This window comes from Lichenostomus cassidix, chromosome 1 (assembly GCF_008360975.1).
Source record: "Lichenostomus cassidix isolate B80296 chromosome 1, HeHo_3.0, whole genome shotgun sequence".
Classification (NCBI taxonomy): domain Eukaryota; kingdom Metazoa; phylum Chordata; class Aves; order Passeriformes; family Meliphagidae; genus Lichenostomus; species Lichenostomus cassidix.
In genome coordinates, this window is record NC_139479.1 from 86074896 (window position 1) to 86086386 (window position 11491).

Sequence of the window (11491 nt, forward strand, 5' to 3'; positions counted from 1 at the left end):
GTCTCATTGGGAGCAGGCCCACAAGAGGAGGAATCTCTTTCATACAGGATGTCTGGAGGCAGATTCAACAAGCAAAACTTCACCACCAGCCACCAGCTGGGCAAATTCGCCCTGGAGTACTCACAGAGAGAATGACACAGCTCTGCCTCAGAGTCTGGGGCCTGCACACAACTTTGCCAGTGCACTAATGCCTTGCCCTGTAGCCCACCCTCTGCATCTTCTCCTAAACAGCCATGTGCACAGGCAAAAGTGCCAGTAATTATCACTGGGGCTGGGAATCCAGAGTGCCTGGGTTCCTGCCACAGGTATTCTTTTAGCCATCCCTCCTTTTATACTGTGCAAAGACTTACCCCAGCTGGTTTAAACACCTCTTGGAGACGAGATTTGGTAGACACCCAGTATTAACAGTCGCTTTCAATACCTGACCTTGGCACTAGGAAAAACAACAGATAATTACTGTAGGCTCAAAATAGGCATATTCGGTCCTCCAACAGTGTGACTTGGACTTTCTAAGCAACACAGCCAAAGATGTGGTGTTTTAGGCAGTAGTCAGAAGGCAGGAGGCTCATCCAAGACAGTGGTGGTTTCCCCAGTGCTCTGCAAACCTCCCTTAAACACTTCTTTTTGAATTTGTCTTCTTTCATTTGTATTTGATTGCCCAGATACTTATCTGTTATTAGTGATTTAACTGTTCCAGTCAAGAGATGCATAATTAGAAAATTTGTTCAGAAAACCCACATGGACTTTATTAGCAGAGCAATAATTGCACAAATGCTTCTAAATGACAAAAGCTTCTAAAGGAATACAAGCATGTGCTACAGCTTTTGCAGGTTTCATCTCTCCATTATTCTTTCCCTGGAACAATGTTCCAGGGGTAAACATTTTTTCTCATTTCAAGAGCTTCCAGAGGGAGAAATCTGAAGGAGTAGCAGGAGCATCCAGGACAAACACACCTGAGATGAGCTGGAATTTAAGGCAGTTCAGGATAACTGACAAACCGATGGGATGCCTGAATCCAAGACACAATGTAATCAAGAGGTGACTATCTTGTGTAGGGCTTACATCATGTTCCTCTATCACACTTTAAGGATATCTGACATGATATTACAACTGCAATCGTCACAGGTGTCATTTAGCAAAGGGGGAGACTGTGCCCTGCACCAAGTCACCTGTGCATGATTTTACTGGAATAGTCACCTGTGCATGATTTTACTGGAATAGTCCCTAGTGCCTTGCTCACTTAATTTCTTTACTCGTTTGAACACGCAAGGGAAAAGGAGATGTGGTTGCCATCTGTTTTCTGTCCCTACCACTGCATCCCTGCTCCTTTGCTCATTCCCTACAAGTTTAAATGCTTGAACACCTTAAGCAGATCAGTGTGGCTATGAGGGACTCAGTGCAGGACCAGGAGGGTCAAGGAAAATGTCTCAATTTCCTGATTTCTTAACTAAGTCTGTTTATGATTATTAATCATCACAGAGAGCTGCATCCAGTATTTCCAATATTCCATTTTCAAAAACGTGCTATTATCTCTGAGTAGTTATAAAGAGCAAGAAGAAAACACCTCCCGTGAGAAATACTGGAATGCTGCTAACAGACATGATACCAGTAGGATTCCTTTCAGCCCAAACCATCCTGTGATTCTTTGGCAAAATGCCTCCCTTCTGATTTTACAGCTCTGCAATGTCTGTGCTGTCCTGCCTGTTTCAGACATCAGCCCTGTTGTGGGGCTGTGAACAAACTAAAGGGTTGTGGCCAAACTAAACAGAGAGGCAAGATAAAGCCCAGAGTGCAGGTGCATGCTAAACATCTGCCTCCACATCCTCTCTACTCAGAAACAAGACATGGAGCATGGATAGCAATTGCAAAGGCATCACTTGGGAGCAGGCAGACTTGAGATGCATGAGCTGCTGTTGTTATAATAAGCCTAAGCTGTATCACCAGGCAGATTATTGAGTTTTGTTTCAGAGCAGGCTGGGAAATCTGCGAGTTAGAGACTTGATAGGATATAAAAGGACAGTGATTATTCTGTAGAAACCAACATTTAATCTCATTCAGTGTAAACAGCCCTATGCCACTAACCACTTCCCTAGGGAACTCACCAGGAGCCTGAGGAAATACCACATATACAATGCAGGCAGCTCAAAAGCACTTCAAGGCTTCTTGTACTAGGACTTTTCATCATTTTACCCACTCTCACCTCAGCTTCTGAATTTTCAGTCTGTTACTACCAGTCACCATTATTTTTTATTTCAATATCAACTATGGGGATTTCCAATTAAGAGGGGAAGGGAATCAGTAAAGATCACCATTTATAAAAAGCTGTATTTTCTGAAATTATATCAGTTCTGAAGTCAAGAAGTTGCTGTAGCAAGCCAAAGGCTGATCAATCCGAGGTTGCTTTGGCCTAGAGGAAAAGTGGCCTTTGACAGCAGTGAAATCTTTCAGCATCTATTTCCAAGTCCACAAGAGAAAAGCCCCACAAGAAATAGCAATTTGATTTTGTATTGCAAATGCCAGTCATGATTAGCTTTCTAAAGTGCTTTCCAAAAACTGTCACAAAAAGGGGCAATTCTGCTAAAGTACCATCTGGGCAGCCCACCTAAGCAAATAGGAGGGTGAGTGACTGCAGTACAACTATTATAGACTAGGTCTGAGACTTAAAAAGCCTTAGGCATAGGGAAACTAAAATCTGTTAGAGTGAAAACACTCACTGCCTGAATCTGCCTGTATCACAGAAATCTACACATATCCAGGGTTATTCCCTAGTCAAGTTCAGTTACAAGTCAGGTGATGCATTTGTTACCACTTTGAGATTTTTAGCATACTTGCCTGTGTGTAAATTATTATCTTTCCTCAGGAGTCAGGGAAGAAAAGACTTCTCTGGGGCTGTGTTCCATTTCTAATAAAAAATGCACCTAATAATCAAGCAGATCTCCAAAAGCTCACCTCTCTGGTTCAAATGATCTGGCAGTCTGAATCCTATTTCCTGCCACAGATCTGCTCCTGACAGGAGAGGCTTTTTGAAGTTCACAAATGTGAACATCAAAAGCAGCAAGACAAAAAGAAGGGGAGGAGAGCTTCCCTTCCTTCAGTGTAAGAAGATCAAGTGTGACAAACAGTGACTGGCTCCTTAGAAGGGCAGAAAAAGAGAGAAATGTCTGTGCAGAATTCAGGGAGTGTTACGTGCAGCGTTAGACCTATTTTCTTGCTTGTGATGCTCATTAACCTTTCTCTGTGAGGGAAAATAAAATGTGTGTGACAGCTGGGGTTCATTCCATTAGAAACACAAAAGGGAATGACCAGTGGACTGTAACACTGACTTAGCTACTGCCCCTGTGATACAATACCTGTACATGCCTGTCCTTGCTCGATGTGCATGCCTGGCAAAAAACCCCACCCTTTATCACTGAATTTCCTCTTGCAGAACAGTAAGGAGAGGTTATTAAAGAAAAAGAAACACTTTTATTTGCTCAAAAACAGGCCCCAAAAATGGGAGAAATTACAATGAGAGCCATTCATCCTACTCTTCTGCCCCCAAGTGTGGTTATGTTAACCCTGATATACTAAAGTCTAAAACCCAAGGTTAAGCAATGCCAGTCTGCAACAGTAAAGGCTGCAAAACAAACCAGAGACTGGCTTTGCTTGGTACTGAGGTACCTGATCTAAGCCTTTCAGAAACTTGCTACCAGGCTGCCTTCATATGATACTTTATTGTGCCAACTGAATTTTCAAAGGTGTGTATGTTTTTCTTCGAAGTGTAGCCTTTACACTCTGATATGGGAGACATTCTTTAGGACAGGAAACTGAACTAAAACCAGCTTTAAAATGGGTTTTGTACAACAGCTCTGTATCTTGGTGAGTCTCATACCTGCATAATACTATGCAACTCTAACCTTCCAGCCCTCTTTCACGGGCCACAGCTTCTGGATGTGCTTTCCCTACCTGCAGGGGCCAGGGAGTAGTGTGCTCTGCTGTATAGGAGGATATAACAAGAAAAGGGAGCTAAAAATACTGCTTCCATAAAGAGATGCAGCTGTGCTAATTTGGAGGACAGTTAGCCACTTTCTGAGGAGGTCCTTTGACACCTGAGAGAATCAGACTAGATTGGAGCTTGTTAAGTGTAAATCAACTAGAGGCACCTGTCTTCAAGTGATAAGGAGATATTCCTTGCTTCTGTATGCAGTTATGAAATACCTCACATCATGGGAAAGCTGGCTTTCAAAGGAAGGAGACCTGATTAAGGTAATTTATCTTCAAATATGGGCAACTAGAATGCATGTAGCAGAAAGGCTTTCCTCTGGCTTTTGGACAACCTGAATCCACACTCTAGGAGAGGCCATGCATGAAATCTCTTCTCTTTGGCTGCAGCTGGCTTTACAGTTTATAACTCAGCATGGCCCTTGGGAGGGGGGCAGCTGGAACTCTGAGCATTTGCCATCACTGTGAAATCAGCAGCACAGTGTTGTTGCCTTACCTGGCATTGTATTAGCAGGGGTGAAGTCTCTTTTCTCCTGTCCTCTCCCTTTTCCACCTTTGCATCCTGGTCTTTTGCCAGCGGAGATTGAACCCGTGCAGACTGACCCCTGGCCTCGCCCCGCAGCTTGCTCAGGTTGCCTTCCAAGAGGCGCCGCTGGACCACACTATGTGGCTGCTGTCTCCATCACAAAGAAAGAGAAATCCCAGCTAAGTATGGAGCTAAGGACAAGGACATTCACTAGCTCAGGGAAGCAGGTTGCAAATGCTTGACCCCACTGATCGTCCTGATAAAAGACATGCTTATCCCAAAAAGCGTCTTTTAAATCCCAAGATTTTTTTTTCTTTAGCCACTAATTTGTTGCTAAAATGTTGGGATGTGACAGGCAGGTCTCTGGGGTGCAATTGTTGGAGCAGAAGAACATGCCTGATGCATGCTCTCCCCACACATATCTTCCTTCAGCTAAACAGGCACTGGAGAGTCCCATTCCTGTTCAGGTACTGCAATGCACTGCCTGCTGGGTGTGTGCTGACATCCCACCAGGCACATTCACACCTTCTAATGTGGGAGGGCACAAGGAATGCAGCATGTGCATGATGTAGGTATGGGCAAAAAGGAGGGCTGCAGATATTGTACATGTACAAGCAATTATTTGTAGTGAAGCAGGAACCTCCCCCTGAAGAGGAACTAAAATGTGCTCTTAATGTTCCTTGGAGTCTGTCTCTGCTCCCCACCATCAGATGCTCTAGTTTTTGCCCAATATTAATCCATCTAGTCCCTGCACAGCTACTGAACCAACAGTGGCCAACACCAATAAAACAGGTGTCTGTTGGAGGTGGCTTTGTCCTTTCTCCATGTACTCAGCCCCATGGCCCTTCTCCAGGAGAGCAGCTGCTCTGAGCTGGCCATGGCCTTCTCAATAACAGCTGCCTATTTGAAGAAAGACCAGTAATCTAAAGGGGTTCATGTGCTACAGCTTAAACTGTCATTTTTATTTTTCTAAAGCCTCCAATAAATTAAAAGCCATCTCCCAGACAGTGCAGCAGTTTGATGTAGGCTCTTGTCAATGGGTGGGCCAAACACCTGAACTAGACCAGAGCTGCCATTGACCTGGGCTGTATTGACCCCAGGGGTACTTGTGTTTTGGACTACCTTCATGTGTGGCCAGAGAGCTGAGGCCAGGGAAGTGTGCAAACTGCAATGTGAAGCACCCTGATTTGTCAGATTCACCCAGTGGTTGGAGCAGGATGGCTGTCACTGGCTCTTTGGTCACACCCAGCATTGCTCTTTGCAAAATGCCAAGTCCCTCGTGCCTCTCTTTCCCTGTCACTCAAGGGGTTGGGAGTCAGATCGTTCACATGCTGCATGGAAAACACTGCAGCAGTTGAAAAAGTGGGGTAAAAATATCCCTCTGTTCCTGGTCTTTTCCCAGCCTACTGTGCAGGCCCACAGCACAGCTGGCCGTTGTACTTAGCTCCCTAAATACTCTGAGCACAGTGCCAGTTTGGCTGCCAGCTAACATCTGGGCCATGGGAAAAGGGCAGGGAACAAACAGCAGGTCTCCCAATTCCCATCCTCCCTCCTGCCTCTCACAATCTGGCATGCAAAGGCCATTTCCCTCTCCCTGCAACCTTTCCCACAGAATGAGCAGGCTCTTTGCAGCTGCCACCTCTGTCCCCTTCTTGTCACTCAGGCTGGGAAGAGGCCAAGTGCTGGTAGAAATTAGCTGAGCTTTGGGATTTTGGAGGCATCTGATTTGAGAGCAGACTTGTAGGGCCCTGCCTATCTTCTCTTTCACCAGTGAGATGGAGAAGTGGAGATTGTTATCTCTCTTGGACTGGTCAGAAACAATTAGATATAGAGGATGGTCAGGGAGGATGTTGTGGGTGTTGTGGCCAGGAGCTGGAAAGGATGCCCTCTCAGGGCACTTAGAGCGATGAAAGCAGATTCCCAGTGCAATTTAGGGAAGGTTCAGGCTCTCCAGTGTGAAATGTCCAAGCCTTGCTATGATTACTGACGTTGTATGAGCGGGAATCTTGATTTTTGGGAGGCAAGAAGCCAGATCTTCAGACTTTTTTAGTACCTCCAGAATATTATAACTCATGTAGCTACTTATTTTTTATTTTGCCATTAAAAAGCCCCCAAAACTAATCATGCTTTTTGATGCAAAGCTGGAAACATGAGGTCTCCACCAAAATGTATAATTACTCATTATTGGAGACATGATGGGGTCCATCAAATCCCAGGCACTGCTGGATGTATTGCATAAGCTGAATGCACACCCAGAATACACAGAAAAGAGTGGCAAAAAGTAACAGCCCCTGATTGTAAAAGAAAGCAAATATTTTGTTTTAAATTCCATGGGGCTTTGCTCTAATTTTAGGACGTGGAGCTACCACAGCTGGAGTCTCTGGCACTGTCAATGGAGACCCATTTTGGGGAATTAATTAAACTTTCCTCCCAGTGTTAAGTGCTATAGGAGTCGGGGGTGTTCCACTCTGTCTCCAAGATCAAACTCCCCAGCACTTCCTACTGCTGCTTCATTTTCGGTACATTCCTTATTTGTATTCCTGCCCTCCAGGAGGGAGCCAGATAAATTTAGGAAACAGAGATGGGGTTTTCAGAGGGTTTTTTTTTTCTCTAGGCACTTTTTGGAGAAGTGCCTAGAGAAATAAGCCGAAAGCATGTTTTGGACTCAGATTTGCAGCCCCCAAAACATCACAGCAATATCACAGTGTCCCATTGAGTTGCAGGAACAGCTGAATTCCTCTTAGAAATCTAAGGTCTGGTTTTTCTTTTGCTCCAAGCTAGAGCAGAAATGGAGGTACCACACTGACCCCAGGTATGGCACTATGTGTGAGAACTTTGCACAGGGGCCACACTTTGTTTTGTGCCCTCTAACACCAGAGCAAAATGTCCATGCAAGATAAAAACCTGTCATGCTTTATTCACTGCTCCCTAGGTCCGTGGTAAATAATGTTTCAGCTATTCTGTTCTGGAGCAAACATGAAGTTTGCAGTGGGTTGTGGTGACTGAAAGCTGTCTGCACACAAGGAATTCTCCTGCCTGGAATCGTTAATTCAACCAGGAGAGCTGCCTGTGGCAAGTGATTTGGACAAGGGCTGTCTTGCTCGAGGAACCCCTTGGGGCTTCAGGGTGCCAGCTGTCCCTTTGAGGCACGGTGTGACAGGAGTCAATCCCAAAGCAAAGCAGGCAGACGTGTTGCTCCCTGCCTTTGTGGCTGGGGTCAGCAAACATGCATGAGAAGGCGCAGAAGTGGCTCCTCTCCACAGCCTGCCTAGGGATGGGCCAGGGCCATGCTGGGCTGTGCTGCTGAGGGGTTGTTTGAGCTGCAGTGCTGCAGGTGCCGAGGGGCAGCACTGGCCTGCCTGTGCTGCCAGCCTGAGCAGAGCTCTCCGGGCTCCAGCGTGGCCAGACCTCCTTCCCCGCGGGGAGGAGAGTCCCTGCTCCTCGCTAAGACAGCACTGATGTGACAGTCCTCTCACTCCAGCCGTGACTGCGCAGGGCTGGAGGGACACTCAGACCTGCTCACAGCCATGCGTGTGGCTGCCGAGGGCCGGCGGAACGTGAGGTGACAGCTCACGGGGACTTTGAGGAGCCACCCTTGACCCTGCCGAGCCAGGGACTCCCAGCAGCTGCTGAGGCAGCTGAAGGAGCTAAGGGGAGAGTGGCAGGAGCAGCAGGATGTGCCAGCACGGGAATGTGGCACTGACCCCTCGTCTGGGCAGGGCAGAGCTGCTGCACCCCAAGGTTTCAGCAAGGAGGATCAGCTCCCATTCTGTGTCAGGGACCTGCTGGTCCCACACACGTGTGCCCTGTGCCACTGCATGCCTCGCTGCCACGGGAGCTGGGAAATCACTGGAGGCACACAGGAGAGCATCTGTGGTGCTGCTGCAATTGTCTGAGGATACAGAGGGAAGCACGGACTGCAGGGAGAGGCAAGGTCTTTTATGACACCCCGTGCCACAGACGGAACAAGTGGTTGTGCCCCTAACACAACCAGACCTGAGCCCTCTTTTGGGAAAATAGTTTGGATCTCCACATCCTTGAGTAGTTTAGCTCTACAGCGGAGAGGAGAAGTTGGACAGCAAAATGCCGAAGCAAGGGGAATACGTGTGCAATTGAGCCAGCAACAGATCCTGTGGGAGTCTGCTTCCAGCCTGGGGAAAGCCCTTCCAGACCACAGACTGCCAAGGCTCCTGGAACAGACCTCCCTCCCTGATGCTTCCTAGTCCACGTCACCAGAAGGAGATGCCCTCAGGCCTCCCTCCCGTGCCTCCTCCCTAAAGGAGTCGCCCACAAATGCCAGGCACTGCATCTGCCTGAGCGGTCCTGCCCTTTGCTTGCCCCCCCCAGAAATCCAGACAGTGGGCAGAGAGAGAAAAATGCAAAAAGGTGACAAGGTCAAACCTAAGTCTCTCAGAGTTTCAGGAATTACACTTCTCTTCCTGCTGAGTCCAGGAAACAGTCTGCCTGGATCATGCAGGAATGAGTACATGGGAGCTGTCAGAGATGTTCCACATGGAAGCATACATGTCACATGAACATATATAGGTACTGGATGAATGGAAATTTGGATTCTGGAGAGTCCTTCCAGTCCATGTCTGCCTGCCTCTGTGAGGAGTTTGGTTCCTACAGGGATGCACGGGAAGATGGATGCAAGCAAACGAGTGATTAATTCTTTCCCCTCAACCTGACCTGCTCCTAGATGATCCTGAAGGGAAGTTTCATTTTTGCTGAAACTATGATCTTTCACAAAGCCTGACAGCAGCTCCCAACTGAAGCAGCTCCCAGCTTCATAGAATTAAGGCTATTAGGAGGACTCCCTCCCAAATGGGGTCCCACTGGACTCACCAGATCCTTGGAGGTGCCAAGCCTTGTCAAGCCATCCAGGGGCAGCAGATCAGCAGAGTCCTTGTGCACAAACTGGGTGGCCTGTTTGAGGCGCCTCTTCTGTTGCAGAATAGCTTTGTTCCTCAGCTCCATCTCACACTCCTGTCGCTCCAGGTCAGGAGTACCCTCACCCTGCTTTTCCTCCTGGTCTCCTTGCCCCAGCGGCAAGGGGCAGCTCTTCCTTGTGCTCATGGTGAAGATTCAGGCAGAACAGGTACGCTGGGATGTTCCCTGAACTCGTCTCCTGGTGTTTGTCCTCTGGAAGCTGACTCAGTCTCTGATCTCCTTTCCCTTTCCCTTCCCCACGGCTCTCCTTCTTTTCCTTTCTCTGCCCTTCCTCCTGCTCTCTTAGTTATAACTCACCCATCTCTGAAGTGTCTCCGTGCCTGTTTCTCCCTACGTCCTCTCCACTTCTCCTTCTCCCTCTGCTCCTGCCTCTTCCCCTCCCTCACTCCTCCTGCCCTGACTGCAGCTTTGCCTCCTCCAGTCCGTGGGTCCCTGTCGTAATAGAAAAAAAAAAAAAAAAAAAAAAGCCCCGCGTCAGAAACCGATTTCCATAAATCACGGCAGAGGCGGCAGGATGCTCCGGCTGGAAAAATCCAGCAGCGGGAGGATGGCCCCGCTGCTGGGGGCTGGCCTTACCTCGGCGGGCTGCGCGCACGCACCGCGCGTGTCCCCGAGCGGGAGCGCCCGCCTGTCCCCGGCTCCGTGGGGACACTAAATCTCCCGGCGGCAGCCGCCGCGCTCCGCTGCCTCTGCCGGGGGGCTTTGACGCATCTCGGCGGCTCTGGAAATGCTGGCAGCAGCTCGGTTCAGCCGGGGAGATGATGCAGTGCCTTGGTAAATGGGAGAGAGCATCCTCCTCAAGGCTCTTGGCAGGCATGCCCAGTCTCATTTCTGCAGACAGTGTCGTGCGTTTGGAATAGGCTGCGCTGAGGGATTTTTCTGTGTAGCTTGAATGAAATGATGAAGGTCTGGTTTCTGCTTTCAGCCGAGGCAGATGTGTTGGGCCCGACTCTGCCTTCATTTTCACCCCACTCTGTCGAGAGCAATCCACTCCGATGTTGCAGAAGCCTGAAATCACTGGCTTGTTGATAACAGAGGATTTGGCTCCCTGTTAAAACCAAAAGAGGGCTGATACTGCTGCAGATGTCTGCTCCAGGGCAGACATCCCTTCTCTCAGGGGAGACAATACAAGGTAGAGCTCACTTTTTCAACTTTCTGTCTCCATATTGTCCTGCTTGAAACCATAAATTTTAACTTGAACTAGTGCTGTCTCCTTTTGATCCCTTTTCTCTGGTTAGTACCCTACCCTGTTAAATACCAGTTCTGATACCACGTACAGAGGAGGAACCCAAATTTTACTTAGCTGTGGGGCTGAGGACAGTATTATATTTCCAGGAAAGCCATGGAGGGGTGAAACAGATTTCATGTGCGACATAGAAAGAATAGCAGCAACTGACTATGAAAATTACAGCAAAAGGACACTTTCTGTTGCTCCTTTCATTTTGTTTTCTATCTTAGTAGAATGTAACATTCCAATATTACCCATACTGATTATTTCTGTCTTCTAGGTTGTGTATAAAAAAGTGAGTGTTACTGCAATATTAGGCAGTAAATCTAATACAAGGTATTATGGTTTCCACAGCACCAAATCACAGGACTACATTTGTCAGGAATGGGAATAGAAATACATTCTAATTGCTTTACACTCCAAGGCTAAATTTCAACACCATAATGAAGGCAGAATCTCATCAAGAGCTTAGCAGAGGTGTTTTGAGCTGACTTTTGTCTGTCTGTGAATCAAATTAAGAAGAGTATTTAAGTAATTGATATTCCCAGGGAAGCTGTGTTCCCACAGTCTTGTTTTCTTACCTGTAGGTTGCTATGATTCTTGATTCACACACACTTTTGACCTCTTGTGGCCCCACCAAGTATCCTCTGAGTCTTCTTATCAGGTGCTTTAACCAGCCATGTAAACCAGTACTGAATTATGCAGCTCCACTCTCACACAGGGCCAAGAGGTGTTTCCCTGCTGCTGACTGAATACCTCAGCAGGCCAGCCACAACAAGACAGGTCTGCTCCTGCTGGTTATCAAT

General features: G+C 47.6%; 1 protein-coding gene across 2 annotated transcripts in view; it reads right to left on the reverse strand.

Annotated features, from left to right (window-relative positions):
- Window positions 1-10401, reverse strand: part of NRIP2 (nuclear receptor interacting protein 2) — a 19368-nt gene extending 8967 nt beyond the window's left edge. Inside the window, exons 1-4 of one of the 2 annotated variants that reach the window (XM_085067466.1) lie at window positions 10034-10401; window positions 9353-9889; window positions 4478-4654; window positions 351-433 (exon numbers count right to left, since the gene is read on the reverse strand). In XM_085067466.1, coding sequence (XP_084923592.1) covers window positions 351-433; window positions 4478-4654; window positions 9353-9583 — 491 coding nt within the window. In that variant the 5' untranslated portion in view covers window positions 9584-9889; window positions 10034-10401. Of the gene's footprint in view, window positions 1-350; window positions 434-4477; window positions 4655-9352; window positions 10004-10033 lie in introns of those variants that run through there. The other variant, XM_085067469.1, reaches the window with a different exon arrangement.
- Between the last annotated feature and the right edge of the window lie 1090 nt (window positions 10402-11491).